The sequence below is a fragment of the Nicotiana tomentosiformis genome, chromosome 11, assembly GCF_000390325.3.
Source record: "Nicotiana tomentosiformis chromosome 11, ASM39032v3, whole genome shotgun sequence".
In the NCBI taxonomy this organism is placed as follows: Eukaryota; Viridiplantae; Streptophyta; class Magnoliopsida; order Solanales; family Solanaceae; genus Nicotiana; species Nicotiana tomentosiformis.
Genome location: NC_090822.1, coordinates 100,616,566 through 100,637,738, shown reverse-complemented (window position 1 = coordinate 100,637,738; position 21,173 = coordinate 100,616,566). Strand labels below are relative to the sequence as shown.

Genomic DNA, 21,173 nt, shown 5'->3' with positions numbered 1-21,173 from the left:
ATTTTAGCTCAACAATTTTAACGGTATGTGGCCTTTTAGGAAAATCGTTGAGGCATGACCCAAATAGGATAATATCGCATCATATTGAGAGTATCTTTGTTGGTCAAGCCCAACACCTTATTTATTTGTTACAAGACTGTTTTCTTCCATTTGCTTCTATTTAGTAGTTTAATTTTCTTCCCACTCTACTCCCATCCACCAATCTCAACAAGAAACAAGTGATACACTAAATAATAGTTGTCACAAGATTAATGCTATAGCTGTACTCCGTGGACTTAAAATTGTAGTCACGTAGCACTAAAAAGAAAATTGAGAAAAGTATAATTTCTATCCCAACACCTTATTGTCTCGTGCAGACAATCCCAAAAGGTATTGGGAGTCTGATGGGTTCTTACTTTTTTATTATTATTATTTATAATCTAGAAGAAACTCCATGGATAATGGACCACTTTCACTCTTAATTTGTCAAATCCCAAATAAGAGGAGATTTCCTCGTTTACTTTCCTCTGGGGTATTTCTTTTATACTTTCCCTTGATTTCCTTTTCCTAGTTGCCAAACAAAGCATAAGCATAACTGACAGTACTAAAATTGTTTACTAAGTAACATTTTGTTATCATAACATATGATTAATTTCTAAATTAATTCAAACTATTATCTCTAAGCTTTATGAATGTAGAGAAACCAGCTAATGAATCAGGAATCAAGAGCATGACAGACAACAAGCTGGATTTGAATATCAACATGTTTCTCGTATTTAGAGGAGATTTGAATGTACATGGCATACAAAATAAAGGACTAGTATACAACCTTTGCAAATAGGCAGCAATTTTTCACCTCAAACATATAGATTTGACTCTTGTTATTTGGGCTTAACTAGGTCTAGAAGTGAAACTAACAGCGCTCACCGGCTGATCCCTCACGATCAAGCTAAGAACTTCAGGTCTTGCATCGCGCCCAACCACATCAAAATCAAACTTGGCTCGAGCTATTTCTCCAAGATCTGTTCAAACTGATAGTTAATAAAGGCTGGAGTATGTTAATATGTGTGCTAGTGAGTGGCGACAAAGAGCTTCTTAAGAGCAGGAGTAGGGGGAGAAATGGAATATATAATAATGCATGTAAAAAGATTATGAAGTAGGCTCGACCACTTGGGCTGGGGCACCCCTCCGAAGTGCAATGGAGGTCACTTACCTCGACTACGGGCCTTCTTGATCACCCATCGACCCCATCCAAGAAAATATGTTTATATAATAATGCAAGTCAATCACGCGTGAGTCATGTTGAATGAATTCAGCCACGGATACACATAGATACAGGTGTGTAAAAGTAATCTGTACAGGTACATGCAGTTTGGTAATTTTTAGCGTGCTTTAAAGAATCCATACAAAGTATAAACAAACATGTCACACCTGTTCAATACAGGTATGTTAATGTCAAGACAAATGAAATTTTTTTATTTTCATTTATCGTTTTGAATATGGAAACCGGAGTATAATTGCAGTCATCTGCACTTGGTTGTCCGAGTAAATATACATAGAAAGAGTACCAAATGCAGATTACACATCCTGTCTGACGTAGACCAAGCTTTAGAGACCACAAAATAGTCAAATTGACAGGATTAATTAGAGTGATCATCATAAAGATATTGTTGCAAGAGCTCAGAGATCTAAATGCACAACAAGAAGCAATGTGTCGGGGCATAACCATTATGCATACTGGGGCATACACATGTATATCTAAGATACATTTACCTCATAGTCTCACAATGAAGAAACATTTCATCCACAACCAATGTTATTAAGCAGAGAAACTCGTGAGAAGCATATACATGCTACGTGGAGAAGTAAGTTGGCATAGGCTTGGTGACAAGTAAAACAAACACCAATCCTGTTTTCATTCTTCACTTCTTCTTTTTTCCAGGACGAGAAGACTTCTTTTTTGTTTTCCTTTTTTCTACTTTAACAAAGGATCTGAGCAAATCACTTTTCAACAGCTGATGTGTGACAATTCCATGCGTGGCACATAATTTCAATTAGAGAATGCAAAATAAGACAGCTCACTAACGTACCTAGATTAGCAAAGACAAATCCCTCCATTCCATTGAGTGGTCCGGCCAGCACATCCCCTGATGGCGATATAATTACACTACCACCATCACAAACAATGGAATCCGGTGTAAGATCTTCTTCTGTGCCGGAAAAAACATATTCTGATGCAGGTGGATAATCTTTCCTCCGACAACACTGATGGGCCGATAAAACAAAGCAACCACCCTCCAATGCAATGTGCGTCATAGATGCCAGCCACACATTCCTATCATCAGCTGTCGGTGCACAATATATTTCAATGCCTGTCAACACAAAAGAGCTTAGAAATTCTGTGGAAGTTCAATTAGGAGCATATTCATTTCAAGAAATGAAGTAATTTATGAATAAAATGTACCAAGAGGGTACTCTAGAAAGTACAAAAGTTCAAGACTTTTTCTTCACTACATATCAAGAGAGTCTAACAAGTCCATAATTTCTGTCAAGTTGATTACAAAATTTCCTAACGCCAGAAATACAGATTTTGTATACATATATGTTTTACAAAAGAAACAAGCTCTTTTTTCCCTTCAGCTGACTGTAGCTTCTGCAAAAGGAGACCTACTTTTCAATTTCCCAATCATTAAAGTTCCTTGTAAACTTAACACTTCATCCAAATCTGGAGATGGTCTTTATTTAAAACCACAGTAAACAGATTTGGGAACTGATCTTTCAGCAACCCTTCATCTGAACACTTGTCAGTCCACAACTTAATCCTTCTATCATTGCCCAATTTTAACCTGATATTGTTCTTAAAATCACCACAAATATTCCTATATGAACATCCACTAGCAGTTCTGGGACATCTCATGTAAAATCCATTTCTCAAACAAGTGTTATACAACAGTGATATAAACCAAATAATCACATTCCCAGTAATGCTATTTAAAATACAACTCCTCACCCCCCCACCCCCACCCCGGGCCGCAAAAAGGTCAAGATTAGTGGCTCGATACATCTCGTAGTTACACTATTAATTATCAAACTTTCTATTCTTACTCAAGTTGAATCAAAAGGCCATATTTTTGTGACCGAGAATATCCACTATTTCAGCTTGGAAACTCTGAGGATAATGGGTCCATTCCTCTACCTTTCACTTAAATACCAAACTTGGTGCAACAACTAGGTTCCAAACTTGTGACGTGTACCTGCCACACATACCACACTGTACTACCTTATCCATTGAACCGAAGCCCAAAGGGCTCAAAACAGGTCATTAAATGAGGACAATCGTTCCAGAAGGCATATCTACAAAAGTTATGATGTATCATTCTACCTGTGGACAGAGATTGAAATCCAGCTTCATAAGCCAAAGCATAAGATAAGTATTTAGACATTAGAATAGAATTGCTTTACCACCCTACAATAGGTCTTGCAGAATTCCCCTATAATGTATCCAGTAATTCATAAGTTTGAAGACATTATAATCAGAAATTACTGCAGCATGAATAAGCACAGTGAATTATGGATGAAAATTTATGCCAGAACTCTATTACAAGAAGCTGCATCGATATCTGATCACACCAGAACTTCGAAGCCATACGGGTTCATTACTTTAATAGCACCAAAGGAAGCAACCGCTTTCATAGATAAATTTTATCACCAAATGCAAGGAACTTAAAGACAACACAGAGAAAGGATAGGTTATTCCCAATTCAAAGTGTCCCTAAATGCTATGATACTCGAAGTTGTAGGAACAGAAGAACCTAAGAGATTAGCAGCAAATGTCAGACCTTTAGCAAACATCGCGGTCCTTAGAAGTGGCATTCTGTTCTCCCAACATATTGCAGCACCTATTTTTCCAAGTGGAGTGTCATAAACTGGAATTGTTGATCCATCCCCAGAACCCCAGATAACTCGCTCCAATCCCGTTGGCATTATCTTCCGATGCTTCCCAAGGTAGCAACCTTGAGAGTTGAAGAAAAGAACTGTGCTATATAGTATATGTCCATCTCTCTCAATAACACCTATCACCACATACACCTTGTATTTTCCAGCAGCTGCTGCCAGACGATCAACCTCAGGACCTGTAACAAATAGATGTAAGAGAGAAAGACAGAGGGACTGAGGGGGAGATAAGGGAAAGGATGGGAAGCTTTTGCAGGGACACGGACAAACAAACAGTACACATATGTTTAGTGAAATGTAAAAGACGTAGAATTTTTTTACGATGAGCTATATTAGCCAAGAAGTCAAGAATGAGAATTGCAATTTCATAACATGCTTGTTGATTCTCTTTATCCCAAATAAACAATTTTTAATGTGATCTGAATTTACTAGCTAAGGTCCTTTCTCCTTGTGCTGAATCTTAATATTGAATGAATACTTACAATTTTCCTCTAACCAAAAGGGCAGCCCGGTGCACAAGGCATCCCACATTTACGTAGGATCGAGGAAGGGCTACACCAAAAGGGGTGTGATTTAGACAGTCTACCCTAATGCAAGTATTAGTGGCTGCTTTCACGGCTCGAATCCTTGACCTATAGGTCACACAAAGACAAATTTACCGTTGCTCCAAAGCTCCCCTTCAATTTTCCTCTAACCACAATTAACTAGAAAATGGAACTAAGTTATACTATTAAAAGATAATTTATAACTTAAAATCCTAGGAATGTGTCGCGAAATGACTGTATCATCTTCATGTATATGTTCATTCCTTTGTAAGTACTCCAGTTAGATATATTCGTTTGAATTTGAAATACAGAAATCACCACTAGTGAAAAAATTCATGGTGTTTATTTCATGGTAGAGAGTTAATTGGTCAGGAAATCAAAGAGTTTCATACCTGGCACATCAATCGCAGAAGCATTATATTTTCGAAAATCTTCCTTCCCCTTGTTTGTTTGATTCCCAATTGAGATACCAAAAGTTGATCCACGTGGATAACCACCAATAAATGCTTCAGGAAACACCACCAGCTGAGCGCCATGACGAGCCGCGTGAAAGAGCAGCATCTCAGCCTTATCTGCAAAAATGCTAAGCAATAACTTCCCCACTTCAAGAGTTTAACAAAACCAGAAAACTTCTAGATGAAATACTAGCTCCCTAAATGCAGAAGGCACCAAACAGAATTTCAGGAACAAAACTCGATGTCTTTGCCTCCTTGCTGTTCCATGCACTAGAACAAAACCTTTGCTTTTCATGTGCAAAATACAGAGAGTGAAGAAGGCAAAAATTTATAATTTGACTTGGCTGACCAAGACATGATTGATTGAGGATAGGCACACTCTCCTAACAACATTCTAACTTTGTACTGTCATACTTTTCCCTGATAGCAACTATTAAATAATATGTAGTTCAACCTTGCATTATAATGGATCAGCTCACAGACTCTAGTCATAAACAATTAGGTATATTTGATCCTAAATCAAGAGAACCACATGGTAAAGCAAAAAATAGTTGAATATAATTGAACTTTTGAAGGAGAACAAATGAAAGTAAAGCACCGTTAACTGGAAAACTTTGAAAGAAAGATGACACGAACACCCAAGTCAGAAGCTCTTTTCTTTGATTAAGGATACACATTTAATAGGACATAATGGAAATCTTCAAATCCTTACACTAAATTTTTGAACTCCTGCTCCATTCTTTTTTCCTTTCCCATATTGAAGGTGAGAAAAACACTGTCAGATCTCATCCAAGTTTCCTACAGCTTTTTTTGCGGCTAGTGTGTCCAATGATTAAGGTGCATACAGATGCAAGGAGCTGAGACTGCAGGGGAGAACTTTTACCAGATATTGAAGACACGCATGCTTCGGAAGTAATATTCTATGTATTAAAACGATTTATAAGCAAGTTGCTGAATAGGTCCTCATGGCCTTTGTGACCCCTTGCCTTAATTGAATAGATGACGTATCTACCATCAGGATCACAACCATATCTTACCCTACAACCTTGGCATCTCCCATCACTTTATCAGAAGGAAAATTTTCAGTTGCTCTTACCTGCAGTATCATCCACTGAGAAGGGAAGATCATGGTGCCAAGTGCTCTTCCTTACATACAATTCCTCTTCTTCTTTTTTCCAGGGGATCATGATGTTTTCAACGTTGCGATATTCCATTTTTATTTTTCACAGAGATGATAGCATCATTTCTATATGTCATTCTGTTGGTGCACACAGGTGAATGGATAATGGTGAAGATGAATTGGAAAAGGTCAGAACAAAGATTGAAAACCATAAACTAAAACACATATTAAACTTTGTCGCTTCATTTGGTTAAAGATTCGTTCTGAATTTTTTTTTTGGTTCAACTGTATGTTATTCTGTACCAGCAATTTGGCAGTGGCAAGTTAGGTTTTAGGAGGGGGATGAGAAAGTCCTGATGTTAGTCACTGTTAGTTTACAGCATGTATATAGTGTACCATTGTCCCACATTGGTAGAAGAGTAGTATGTCCTTGTATAGTATAGCTATAAATAAGGACCTCTTGTATTGTATTGTTCATCTAATATCAATAATATATTTTCTCCCGTGCTTTCTCACATGGTATCAGAGCAATTGTGAGAGACTTATCGCTGTGCATAAATTCCAGGGATTCCGGGAAAGAGAAATCGATGTGCATAAATTCCAGCGATTCCGGGAAAGAGAAATCAGTACTTTTTTAAGGCTGTTTTCTATCTGCTTCATTTCTGTCAGTGTTGTGCAAAATCCAACACTACCACGAGAGTCGTCACTGTCCGGCGACCAAACCCCAGTGAAAAACTCCGGCAGCAGCCTCCTCACGCGCCTCCACGCGCCGGCGCGTACGACCACTTCCGGCCATTTTTTGAAAATCTTCCTTCAGAATAGTTGGGTCGCCTGGTAATTCTGATCCTACCCCTACTGTTTTCATTTCATTCCAAAAACTTTGAGTTTTTTCCGGCAGATACAGTACTATTCCGACAGCTACAGTAGATTCCGGCAGCTACAGTATTTCAGTATTCTGTTTCTGTGTTTCCGTACACTGTTTCAGTGGATTACAGTTGATTCTTTCTCCTATTTGGTAATAATTTGCAACAATGTCTTTGGGATTTGATGCTTTTGGGTCTAGAAACATGAGTTCTGGAAGCTCTAGTGCTATTATTACCTCGGAACCTTTAATGGGAGGTTCAAACTACTTAGCTTGGGCTTCATCTGTCGAGTTATGATGTAGAGGTCAAGGTGTTCAAGATCATCTAATCAAACAGTCTAGCGATGGAGATGAAAAGGCAATAGCACTTTGGGCAAAAATCGATGCTCAGTTATGTAGCATCTTGTGGCGATCTATTGATTCCAAGTTGATGCCCTTGTTTCGTCCATTCCAGACATGTTATTTGGTTTGGGCAAAGGCACGGACCTTATACACTAATGACATATCTCGCTTCTATGATGTGATATCACGGATGACAAACTTAAAGAAGCAGGAATTGGATATGTCTACTTACTTGGGTCAAGTACAGGCAGTCATGGAGGAATTTGAGAAGTTGATGCCAGTTTCTGCTAGTGTGGAAAAACAACAAGAGCAGCGACAAAAGATGTTTCTCGTTCTTATCCTCGCTGGACTTCCTAATGATCTTGATTCAGTACGCGACCAGATTTTGGCTAGTCCGTCTGTCCCTACAGTTGATGAATTATTCTCTCGATTACTCCGCCTTGCTGCAACACCAAGTCCACCAGTGATCTCATCACAGATACTTGATTCCTCTGTTCTTGCATCTCAGACAATGGATGTTCGGGCATCTCAAACTATGGAGCATAGACGAGGAGGAGGTCGTTTTGGAAGATCTAGACCCAAGTGTTCTTATTGTCACAAACTTGGACACACTCGTGAAATGTGTTATTCTCTACATGGTCGTCCACCCAAAAATGCTTACATTGCTCAGACCGAGACTCCAGGTAACCAAGGATTTTCTTTATCTAAAGAAGAATATAATGAGCTCCTTCAGTATCGAGCAAGTAAGCAGACATCTCCACAAGTAGCCTCAGTTGCTCAGACTTATACTTCTGTTACTGGTAATTCTTTTGCTTGTGTTTCCCAGTCTAGCACTCTTGGCCCATGGGTCATGGACTCCGGCGCTTCTGATCACATCTCTGGTAATATATCACTTTTGTCAAATATTGTATATTCACAGTCTCTTCCCACTGTTACTTTAGCCAATGGATGTCAAACTAAGGCAAAAGGAGTTGGACAAGCTAATCCCTTGTCTTCTATCACCCTAGATTCCGTTCTTTATGTCCCTGGCTGTCCTTTTAGTCTTGCATCTGTTAGTCGTTTGACTCGTGCCCTCCATTGTGGTATATATTTTATTGACGATTCTTTTATTATGCAGGACCGCAGTACGGGACAGACAATTAGTACAGGACGTGAATCAGAAGGCCTTTACTACCTTAGCTCACTCAGTCCTTCCACAACATGTCTAGTTACAGATCCTCCAGATCTAATCCACAGACGTTTAGGACATCCGAGTTTATCCAAACTTCAGAAGATGGTGCCTAGTTTATCTAGTTTGTCTATATTAGATTGTGAGTCGTGTCAACTTGGGAAACATACCCGAGCCTCTTTTTTGCGTAGTGTTGAGAGTCATGCAGAGTCTGTCTTCTCCTTAGTTCATTCTGATATATGGGGCCCTAGTAGAGTCAGTTCATCCTTGGGATTTCGTTATTTTGTCAGTTTCATTGATGATTATTCAAGATGTACTTTGCTTTTCTTAATGAAAAATCGTTCTGAGTTATTTTCTATATTCCAGAGTTTCTGTGCTGAAATCAAAAATCAATTTGGTGTTTCTATTCACATTTTTCGCAGTGATAATGCCTTAGAATATTTATCTTCTCAATTTCAGCAGTTTATGACTTCTCAGGAAATTATTCATCAGACATCTTGTCCTTATACCCCTCAGCAAAATGGGGTTGCTGAGAGAAAGAATAGGCACCTTATTGAGACTGCTCGCACACTTCTAATTGAATCTCGTGTTCCATTGCGTTTTTGGGGCGATGCAGTTCTCACAGCTTGTTATTTGATTAATCGAATGCCGTCATCTCCCATCAAAAATCAGATTCCGCATTCAGTATTGTTTCCCCAGTCACCCTTATACTCTCTTCCACCTCGTGTTTTTGGGAGCACGTATTTTGTTCATAACTTAGCCCCTGGGAAAGATAAGTTAGCTCCTCGTGCTCTCAAGTGTGTCTTCCTTAGTTATTCTCGTATTCAGAAGGGATATCGTTGTTATTCTCCAGATCTTCGTAGGTACCTTATGTCAGCTGACGTCACATTTTTTGAGTCTAAACCTTTCTTTACCTCTGCTGACCACCACGATATATCTGAGGTCTTACCTATACCGACCTTTGAGGAGTTTACTATAGCTCCTCCTCTACCTTCGACCATAGAGGTTTCATCCATACCAACCGTTGAGGAGTCTAGTGTTGTTCCCCCTAGTTCCCCAGCCACAGGAACACCACTCTTGACTTATCATCGTCGTTTGCGTCTTCCATCAGGCCCAACTGGTTCTCGTCTTGCACCTGACACTGCTCCTGCTGCGGACCCTGCTCCTAGTACACCGATTGCACTTCGGAAAGGTATACGGACCACACTTAACCCTAATCTTCATTATGTCGGTTTAAGCTATCATCGTCTGTCATCTCCCCATTATGCTTTTATATCTTCTTTGTCCTCGGTTTCCATCCCTAAGTCTACAGGCGAAGCGTTGTCTCATCCAGGATGGCGACAGGCTATGAGTGACGGGATGTCTGCTTTACATACAAGTGGTACTTGGGAGCTTGTTCCTCTTCCCTCAGGTAAATCTACTGTTGGTTGTCGTTGGGTTTATGCAGTCAAAGTTGGTCCCGATGGACAGATTGATCGACTTAAGGCCCGTCTTGTTGCCAAAGGATATACTCAGATATTTGGGCTCGATTACAGTGATACCTTCTCATCCGTGGCTAAAGTGGCTTAAGTCCGCCTTTTTCTATCCATGGCTGCGGTTCGTCATTGGCCCCTCTATCAGCTGGACATTAAAAATGCCTTTCTTCACGGTGATCTTGAGGATGAGGTTTATATGGAGCAACCACCTGGTTTTGTTGCTCAGGGGGAGTCTCGTGGCCTTGTATGTCGCTTGCGTCGGTCACTTTATGGTCTAAAGCAGTCTCCTCGAGCCTGGTTTGGTAAGTTCAGCACGGTTATCCAGGAGTTTGGCATGATTCGTAGTGAAGCTGATCACTCTGTGTTTTATCGGCACTCTGCTTCAAGTCTCTGTATTTATCTGGTAGTCTATGTTGATGATATTGTTATTACTGGCAATGATCAGGATGGTATTACCAATCTGAAGCAGCATCTCTTCCAGCACTTCCAAACTAAGGATCTAGGCAGATTGAAGTACTTTCTAGGTATTGAGGTTGCCCAGTCTAGCTCAGGTATTGTTATTTCTCAAAGAAAATATGCTTTAGACATTCTTGAGGAGACGGGGATGATAGGTTGCAGACCTGTTGACACTCCGATGGATCCGAATTCTAAACTTATGCCAGGACAGGGGGAGCCGCTTAGCGATCCTGCAAGCTATAGGCGGCTGGTTGGAAAATTAAATTATCTCACAGTGACTAGACCCGACATTTCTTATCCTGTGAGTATTGTAAGTCAGTTTATGAATTCTCCCTGTGATAGTCATTGGGATGCAGTTGTCCGCATTATTCGATATATAAAATCGGCTCCAGGCAAAGGGTTACTCTTTGAGGATCGAGGTCATGAGCAGATCATTGGATACTCAGATGCTGATTGGGCAGGATCACCTTCTGATAGACGTTCTACGTCTGGATATTGTGTTTTAGTAGGAGGAAATTTGGTGTCCTGGAAGAGCAAGAAACAGAATGTAGTTGCTCGGTCTAGTGCAGAAGCAGAATATCGAGCAATGGCTATGGCAACATGTGAGCTAGTCTGGACCAAACAATTGCTCAAGGAGTTGAAATTTGGTGAAATCAGTCGGATGGAACTTGTGTGCGATAATCAAGCTGCCCTTCATATTGCATCAAATCCGGTGTTCCATGAGAGAACTAAACACATTGAGATTGATTGTCACTTCGTCAGAGAAAAGATACTTTCAGGAGAGATTGCTACAAAGTTTGTGAGGTCGAATGATCAACTTGCAGATATTTTCACCAAGTCCCTCACTGGTCCTCGTATTGGTTATATATGTAACAAGCTCGGTACATATGATTTGTATGCACCTGCTTGAGGGGGAGTGTTAGTTTACAGCATGTATATAGTATAGTATTGTCCCACATTGGTAGAAGAGTAGTATGTCCTTGTATAGTATAGCTATAAATAAGGACCTCTTGTATTGTATTGTTCATCCAATATCAATAACATATTTTCTCCCGTGCCTTCTCACAACCTTCTGATAGACGTTCTACGTCTGGATATTGTGTTTTAGTAGGAGGAAATTTGGTGTCCTGGAAGAGTAAGAAACAGAATGTAGTTGCTCGGTCTAGTGCAGAAGCAGAATATCGAGCAATGGCTATGGCAACATGTGAGCTAGTCTAGACCAAACAATTGCTCAAGGAGTTGAAATTTGGTGAAATCAGTCGGATGGAACTTGTGTGCGATAATCAAGCTGCCCTTCATATTGCATCAAATCCGGTGTTCCATGAGAGAACTAAACACATTGAGATTGATTGTTACTTCGTCAGAGAAAAGATACTTTCAGGAGAGATTGCTACAAAGTTTGTGAGGTCGAATGATCAACTTGCAGATATTTTCACCAAGTCTCTCACTGGTCCTCGTATTGGTTATATATGTAACAAGCTCGGTACATATGATTTGTATGCACCTGCTTGAGGGGGAGTGTTAGTTTACAGCATGTATATAGTGTAGTATTGTCCCACATTGGTAGAAGAGTAGTATGTCCTTGTATAGTATAGCTATGCGCCAACTGAGGTCCTCGCCGTACGCTAGACTAGATTGTCAGTGCCGTACGGGAAAACCAATGTCGTGAGCAATTGAGCAGCAAAAAATGAGCAATTGATTATGAAAGCTGATGATTGTATTGATGATGATGAAAGCTATTACAAGATGCAATGCGGTGTCGGGGGGGAGAGACACCAGTACAGAGAATTGTTTGAATGCTTGAATGTTTGAATGCTTTGGTCCCCCTTAATAATGCTTAAAAAAAATAAACCAAAATTACATGAGTTGACCTAAGAAAGCTGTAGAAGCACACTGAAAATGAATGAAGTAAAACTACTCTATAATTACAATGAAAAGGACTTAATCTTCTATGGAAGCAAGTCCGATGGCAGCAACTTTGTCTTGAGCAGCAGGGTCTGCGCGCGCATTGTTGTGGGCGCGCGCGGCACTATTTGGATCTGCCAGTGGCTGGGCGCTGGTGCTTGGCGTTGGGACTGCGCGCGGGGCACTGTCTGGGTGTGCGGCGCTGATGGCAACATGATGATTTGTGCGCGCGGCATTGTCGGTACGCGCGGCACTGATGGCATTCGCCAGCCGCTGGGCGCTGGCACTGATTATCGGTGGGGCGACAGAGGCGCATGCTCGCTTGTCACTTGGCGCTGCCGAGACCACGGGGCCGACCGTGGCGCTAGGCGTTGGGAGGCTTGCCGGGACGCCACGGGGCGCGTCCAAGGGGTCATGGGTCGATGATGGAAAGCAGCCCATGACATTCTCCCCCACCTGAGTTGGCGACGTCATCGTCAACAGTTTGTTGAGCATTGACTTGTGTATTGGGGCATTGATTGTTCCAATGTTCCCCGCCGCAATGACGGCATTCTGATGGGGGCTTTCTCCCCTGATTGTTGTTAACTGATGCAGTAGTGTTACTGCTTGAGGAAGGAGTCTTAGATTTGGATGCACCTCGATCTCCTCCGTTTCTGTTGGGGCCACCGTTGCTAGGTTGGCTCCCGTTGTATCCCCTCGGATAGGCGGCTGGGGCCTATCCTTCTGAGTTTCCAACTGATAATCCCCAAGGCACTCTGCAGCTTGAATGGCCTTGGGCAGGGTATCTACCCGTTGTCTTTGCAACTCCATACGAGAATGAGGTTTCAAACCTTCTATGAATGCGAACAGTTTGTCTTTGTCCCCCATATCCCGTATGTTTAGCATGAGTGCGGAGAATTCACGCACGTAGTCCTGCACCGACCTGGTGTGGCGGAGTTCACGCAACTTTCTCCGTGCATTGTATTCCCCATTTTCGGGGAAGAACTGTAGGCGTATGGCGGCCTTCAGTTCTGCCCATGTCTGGAGAGTATCTTCACCGGCCCTGATGGCTTCGTATTTGACTCGCCACCAGAGTTTTGCATCACCCTGAAGATACATGGCAGCAGTTGCTACCTTTTTGGATTCTTCCAAATGCCCAACGGCATCGAAGTATTGTTCGATGTCGAAGATGAAGTTTTCCACTTCTTTAGCATCCCGAGCTCCGTTGTATGGTTTGGGCTCCAGAATTTTCAGCTTTTGTGGCATGGGGGCAATGTTCATGGCACCCCTGATGTGGTTTTTGCCTCCTTTGAGCAGGCTTTGAAGGGCAGCATTGACAATATTGAGCTGGCCTGTCAAGTTGTCTATGGTTTGCTGCATGACTGTCAGTCTGTCTGCCTCTAGTTCCCGATGGGCTAAATCCACGCTCCTGTTGGAGGTCCTCGAATTGGCCATGAATTTTGGTTGCCTCGACGGCAGCCGTTTGCCGGTCTTCCTCAGAGTCTTGACTGATGTTTGCTATGTCATTTTCGGCCTGCCGCATTCTGCGGTCCAGGTCGTCCAACCTTTGCACTAGGCTGGTCTTTAGATCAGGCAACGTATCCACGATGGGCCGTAATGCGTCAACCGTCTCTTCTAGGGTCGCGATGCGATCCCCGTGATTCACCATGGTCAGAAATGGTGATGATGATGGCAATGAGTTCCCTCGTCCGATGTCGAGCCTAGGCTCTGATACCAACTGTTACGCGGCGCCTTCCTGAAGTTTCTTGGAAGGGCGACGTAAGGTTAAGCAACCGATGTCAGTGCGGTTGCTATGCGCCAACTGAGGTCCTCGCCGTACGCTAGACTAGATTGTCAGTGCCGTACGGGAAAACCAATGTCGTGAGCAATTGAGCAGCGGAAAATGAGCAATTGATGATGAAAGCTGATGATTGTATTGATGATGATGAAAGCTATTACAAGATGAAATGCGGTGTCGGGGGGGAGAGACACCAGTACAGAGAATTGTTTGAATGCTTGAATGTTTGAATGCTTTGGTCCCCCTTAATAATGCTTAAAAAAATAAACCAAAGTTACATGAGTTGACCTAAGAAAGCTGTAGAAGCACACTGAAAATGAATGAAGTAAAACTACTCTATAATTACAATGAAAAGGACTTAGTCTTCTATGGAAGCAAGTCCGATGGCAGCAACTTTGTCTTGAGCAGCAGGGTCTGCGCGCATTGCTGTGGGCGCGCGCGGCACTATTTGGATCTGCCAGCGGCTGGGCGCTGGTGCTTGGCATTGGGCCTGCGCGCGGGGCACTGTCTGGGTGTGCGGCGCTGATGGCAACATGGTGATTTGTGCGCGCGGCATTGTCGGTGCGCGCGGCACTGATGGCATTGGCCAACTGCTGGGCGCTGGCATTGATTATCGGTGGGGCGACAGAGGTGCATGCTCGCTTGTCACTTGGCGCTGCCGAGACCACGGGGCCGACCGTGGCGCTAGGCGTTGGGAGGCTTGCCGGGACGCCACGGGGCGCGTCCAAGGGGTCATGGGTCGATGATGGAAAGTAGCCTATGACAATATAGTGTACCATTGTCCCACATTGGTAGAAGAGTAGTATGTCCTTGTATAGTATAACTATAAATAAGGACCTCTTGTATTGTATTGTTCATCTAATATCAATAATATATTTTCTCCCGTGCTTTCTCACACATGTTATTAAAGCCTTTGCTTAAAAGTCCATGCAAGTTGGACACCTCGTCTTATTAGAAGGTACTTCAGTGCAGGCACTGAGGTGTTAAGCATTGCGCCCATCGTCATGTGATCGATCTTGAAGAATCCAAAACTCCAGCTCATGAAGCAGAAAAATCCAAAACAGAGATGTCTGCCTTTGTTTTCGCTCAAATTAAAGGATGACAGTACAAAACAACAAATATAGTTGGCGAAGCAATTTAAGGAAGTGTTATGAATGAATTTTCTACTTATTAGGAATAAGAAATTAGAAATTAAGCGTTACAAAACTACTTGATAAAATTTACTGTACAACCGTATCTCTGCATCTAAATGAGAAATTAAAAATGAACTTGATGCACAAGATTTTTCTTTAGTTCATGTAGTTTTCTCTGCTCAATCTTTTGTCTATATAATAATTGTCTGAATCTATAGCTTATTTTTCTTGCATTATATGTGTAACTACATTTTTTCTTCATTTGTGGCTTTCTTAACTAAGACCCGCTTTACTTGCGCTTTAATACCCGTGAGGATTCAAACTCGTGAAGTACGCCTTCTTCACATCCTATGATATACTGCCTTTGTCACTAAACCAACGCCTTAGAGGCTGAATTCATTGGCTATCTCAAAGAAAAGAACTTCTTATAGTTCTTTTTATGGTTTGTTTGAAAAAGAAAAGGACAAACCTTCATATCCAAAACACTCAAAAAACCTACAGTAGTTCAAAAGCAACAAGACTTATATAAGCAGCTGTATTCACCAATAAGGTTCGAACTGCATCATTAGAAAATACAAAAGAAAGCAAAAAAAATGAAAATGCTCATAGAAAAAGGGGAAGAAAAAGAAATTGTTAACAGCCCTAACCCCTAGCAATGCAATAATCTCTATCTTTCAAGAACACATACACTTTGACATAAATAGTGATCAATTGAAGGATGGACTACAACTAATTTCAAAAATTAACTGATGAGAATCTGCTTACTGCCTAAGAGTAATTACAACAAACACCTTGTTGTCAAGATTATCTTACCCCAAGATTTTCCGCAAACACAAATGACATAGCGTATACTATGCAAGAAAATAGATAAATGGATGAAGTAGAAGGGGGCTAACCAAGAGTGGCAGGGGTGTCAAAGAAAATGGAGGAATATTGAATTACTGCGGCACGGACAATAGGGGCCGAGGAATCACCATTCAAATTCACTTCAGCAAACGAGGGCCCGTCATTCGCTGGTGGTAGAGTTGGGACCGAAGCCATGTTCCTTCGTTTTACGATTTTTTAGTTATCTGCTTGTGAATTTTCAGATGAGTTCTGATCTGTGTATTTCGATTGTCTTGACTGTTAAAAAAGGGAACTGAATTAGCTGGAGAGGGAATTTTGAAAATCTGTTTGAGTTGTAACTGCCGCTTCCGGAGGAATGGTAGTTATTTGTTAGTTTATTTAAATAGGGGAGTAGTAGTTACACTTTGGCCCAAAAGAGTTTTAAGTTGAAGTTCCAATTATTACAGTTTAGCCCCAATGGATTTTTATTCCTTACAGATTAGTGGGGGAAGTGCACAGTTAGCCACGGTTTAAAATAGATTTACTTTTTAGCCAATGCTTTCATAAAATTTTATCCACCCGGACGAAAATACTCATGTGCTAGACATGGTGTCCTCAACTTCATGAGTATTGTATAAATATTAAGGACAAAGTGTCCTGAATTAGCACATTCTATTTCAAAATTTAGGACATCATGTCCTTAACTTCATATGTGCAGTGTAAATGTTAAGGTCATGGTGTCCTTAACTTCATGAGTGTTGTGTAAATATTAAGGACATGGTATCCTTAACTTCATGAGTGATGTGTAAATATTAAGGACAAAGTATCATGTATTTGCACCTTCTGTTGTTAAACTTTAGGACATCATGTTCTTAACTTCATGTGTGCATTGTAAATGTTAAAGACATGGTGTCCTTAACTTCATAAGTGATGTGTAAATATTAAGGACAAAGTGTCCTCTATTTACACCTTCTATTGTTAAACTTTAGGACATTATGTCCTTAACTTCATGAGTGTTGTGTAAATATTAAGGACACAGCATTCATGAAAAAAGGATAAAACTGTCTTTTCGTATTAATTTTAATAGAGTAGTGGCTATTTCTGCTCAGCATTAAAAATGCTAGATAAAAACTAAATACCATATTAAAAAGTGGCTACCCCACGCTATTTCTACCAGATTAGTCCCTGGCGAGTAAAATTAATAGCCCGAACCGAAAAAAGCTTATTGGGTTATTAGTATCGGGTTGGTTATTGGGTTAATGGTTCGTTAACGGTTTAATGTTATTTGACTATTGAATTATCGGTTCGGGTCTCGGTTTGTCCAATTTTATTAACGGTTTAACTAATAATCCAATAGACTTTATCAAAATTATAATTTAACCTTAAGGTATATAAAGCCGCCTTAGGACTTCATTCTCTATTAGTACTATGTTTGGACTTCTTAATTTTTAAGGTGTAATTGCTACTTACTATTTTATGTTATTTTTATTGTGTTTGGACAATTGGACTTGAGAAAATCTCTTAATTCCTGATATGAAAGCAGCTTTTGTAATTATAATCCTCCAATATTATCAGTCATATTCTGGTAATTGATCCTCCAAATGGATCCTCCCGAATAGCCTGGAGAACGCATGCCACTTTTTCAGAATATATTGTTGCTCTTGCTATAATTGTTGGATCACTACATTTCACTATATCAGTATGTTTAATGTTTCTCTCTTAAACAATAGAACATTGTTACGTTTAATGAAAAAATTAATAATGAGTTCTTCAGTCATTATCTTGGTAGGATGCATGTTAATATGATGAAGTCATTCTCTTTTATTTCATAATCTCATTGATATTTATTTGTGTGTAAATATATGAAGTACATTTGAGCAAATTTTGTTGTTGTTTATAATTGAACAATTTTTTTGACGAGGGTAAACATATGTCCGTGAAACTTTTATTCACTCTTTAGAACATAATTGAAAGGGGTCAAGGTTATAAGATCAATTAGCTAGTGTTATAAACAATAATATTTTTCTCTAAATTGAGTTATCTTATCGGGTAAAGCGATAACCGAACCAATAACGATCGATAACCAATTAATCGATATCCAATAATGATATTTTATCGGTTCGATTATCGATTTAGCATATTTATAAATTGATAACCGATATGTCTAATCGATAATATTCACAATTGAATCGAACCGACCGATATCTACCTCTGTTGACGAGCATTGTTCTTTGTGTTAGAAATTCTAGGGAGGAGGATCATCACATCATTTCTCTCTTGAAGATAAATGAATGAAATGATTCTTCTCTACTTCATTAAAACTTGGTTACATAATGGTTAGATAAAATTATTTATAGGCATTCTTTTAAAACGTACCTAGTTTAGTACATATATCTTACTTTAATTATATCCTCTCTTTTTCACTAGTACATGAATTACCTAATAAACTAATTAAAGTAGCTGCATTTTTTCCGCATGCATTTGATAACATTGAGAATAGGTTGGTATTACCACTTAATATGGCAATGATTTTTTCTTGGTACACTAAATGAAACTAAAAAAAGTAAGTAATTTGTTTTGGTGAAATACATAAACGGTTTTTTTAAGTTGTCTACAACAATCAAAATTAAGTCTTTTTTTTTCTTTTTTAAAACAAATCTTACTTTATATGGACCCCACCTAATTCTCACACCTCCTTCTTATTTCCTCCACCATCCTCAACCCTCCTCTTTCCCAAACCATCTTCTCCACATTTCCCCTCTATGCGAAAAAATCATTGTGGATCACCCAACATTTACCATTTGCAAAAATTACACAGAGAAGACACACTTTTTACTCTTCGTCGTTCCATGTAAAACCCATAAAGAAAAAAAAAGCACATCAGGGGCCAACTTTCATCGCCACCACAATCACCCTACACCACTAAACAAACCCAAAATACCAGATCTCAACCGTTACACCTCCACAGAACCAATATCACCTCCTTCATCTCCTTGACCCCAAACATGAAAATCCCAAAAGAACCCATCTAAAACCTTCCAATTTCACCACGATTGAACTTGACTGTTGATTATTCGCCGGTGAAAATGTATCAATCAAATGGATTGGATGATTTCTGATTTGGTTTTGAGAAACAAAAAAAAAGAGTGGAGCGGGCTTTATCAGGCAGCAATGATAAGAGTTGAAAGGAAAAGAAGTTGTGTTTACCCGAAAAATCGGATAGAGTTAAATTTATATATGGTTCTAAGGACACGTGATAAATCTTGATACAAATTGTAGAATGAAATGCAAAAATCTCTATTCTTGGCAAATGGAATGAAATATAAGACAGGGAAGAGGAAAATATTCAAGAACCATCCCCTTTTCAATGTGCCAACCTACTCCTCTTATATTGGGGGATCCTACTTTATCTATAATAATAATATATAGTGGAGGACCCACGATGAATTATCTTTTCCTCGATTTCCGCCAAGATTCTCTCCCATAATGCGGTTGCAACGACTCTTGTCTGCGAGCTCGATACTGGCCCGAGCTCGGTATTGGATCGAGCCCTCGGCCTTGGTTCGAGCTCGATTCTGACTTGGGGTCTTGATATTCGGGGTGAGTATTGGTCGGTCTATGCATCTTCGATAATCTCTACTTTGCCTCGTAATTCGATTTGGATATGAGCTCGATAACGATACCAAGCTTGTCATTGATCTGTCTTAGAGCTCGAAGCTCGACGCCCTTACTTCGGACCTCGACCGAGCTTGTCATGCAAATACCCTTTGATCGAAGCATTATCGTCTCGACCAGTCCGTACGACTGACTCAATCAGTTTTGACCATATACAGATAGTCCCTTCATTTCTCGAAAAAGGATGTGGCGAGAAACGATATGATTTCCCAACAGCTCGATCAGATATATACTGGCGTTTATATCGATCCCGACCATGACGTATGTGATAGCTGTCCCATCGGTTCGATTTTACCAAGGCATTTAATGTGTGTCAGACGATGGTCGGCCACCTCTGATACTGAACCGTCATTGTTTCAATCTATAAATAGCCTTTTCTTCCACCATTCATCACTTTTACGTCTTCAATCTTCCAAATTTTCTGAGTTTTCTGCCTGTAAATCTGCGAGTTTTACTGCAAACTCTTTCTTAAAACACCAAATACCTCTGTTCTTTGTTCACGGAATTTTAAATGGCAAAAACGTCTAAAACTGTTTCGCAAAAAGAGACCGCTTCTTCATCTCGACCTGCTGGTGGTGAGGATGTGGAAGAGCCCCGCCCTGAGGAATTCGTTCCGATAGGGTGTTCGACTGTAGGCAATTTTAAAATTGAAAGGCCTTCTCCGATACCGGGTCGGTGTGAGCCGATGTCGAGGTACTAATGTTCAATTACCGAAGAAGTTCTCGATAAAGTCATACAAGAATGCAACTGGGATAATAAACGCGTAGTAATCCCGTCGCCTGATGAATCGATTACTACCCACGTCGAAGGATTCTTAAGTATTTATACTTATCCTTTCACGTTGGGACCTCTAGACCCTATCATTGTTGCCTTTTGTAAAAGGTACGATGTGACCCTCGGCCAAATCCACCCTTCCTTTTGGAGAATAGTGATTCTTCTTCGATTCTTCTCGAGCAAGGTCGAGGGGCGTATCTTCACCCTCGATCATCTTATGCGCATCTACAGTCCCCTACTTTATCGAGGAGGGTTGATCAAGCTTGCTCGCCGAGCAACCAAAGCGCCATTCTCGAGCATAGACGAGACCCGGGATCGAGGTTGGATGGGCCGTTTTGTTCGAATCAAAACCTCGGACTTGATCCTTGCCGATGACTTGCCATTTCCCGAGAGATAGAATATGAGCCGTGAGTAAACGTTTCTCTTTGCCCGTTTTGATTTTGTGATTGCCTTTTATTTTGTTAATCCATTTTTCTTTCCTTATCACAGTCGTAGCTCGAATGTCGGAATCTATCCCGGATCTTAGACAATGGGTCGAAAATCTGGTGTTGCAGAGACCGTAGAGCGTGTTTGGGTCAAATTATCAAAGGGTCGATGGGAGGCCCGCAGTCATGGTAAATCTTTTTGTCGATTTGTCTCTTCATCGGTTTGTATGGTAAATCTCCCTCTTCCCTTTTGTAGGACTCGGGAAAGATGTAGTCATGAGACCCCCATCTGGTGGCGAAGAA

At 40.6% G+C, this 21,173-nt stretch overlaps 1 protein-coding gene across 7 annotated transcripts in view; it reads right to left on the bottom strand.

Annotated features, from left to right (window-relative positions):
• Positions 1-725: 725 nt before the first annotated feature.
• Positions 726-21,173, bottom strand: part of LOC104099483 (bifunctional nitrilase/nitrile hydratase NIT4A) — a 32,927-nt gene continuing 12,479 nt past the window's right edge. The window contains exons 1-6 of one of the 7 annotated variants that reach the window (XM_070188278.1): positions 14,935-15,004; positions 6,030-6,419; positions 4,871-5,050; positions 3,819-4,112; positions 2,070-2,351; positions 726-1,001 (exon numbers count right to left, since the gene is read on the bottom strand). In XM_070188278.1, the coding sequence (XP_070044379.1) occupies positions 871-1,001; positions 2,070-2,351; positions 3,819-4,112; positions 4,871-5,050; positions 6,030-6,147 (1,005 nt within the window). In that variant the 5' untranslated portion in view covers positions 6,148-6,419; positions 14,935-15,004 and the 3' untranslated portion in view covers positions 726-870. Of the gene's footprint in view, positions 1,011-1,233; positions 1,333-2,069; positions 2,352-3,818; positions 4,113-4,870; positions 5,051-5,645; positions 5,928-6,029; positions 6,420-14,934; positions 15,005-16,067; positions 16,357-21,173 lie in introns of those variants that run through there. The other 6 variants (XM_070188276.1, XM_070188280.1, XM_033654991.2 and 3 more) reach the window with 6 other exon arrangements.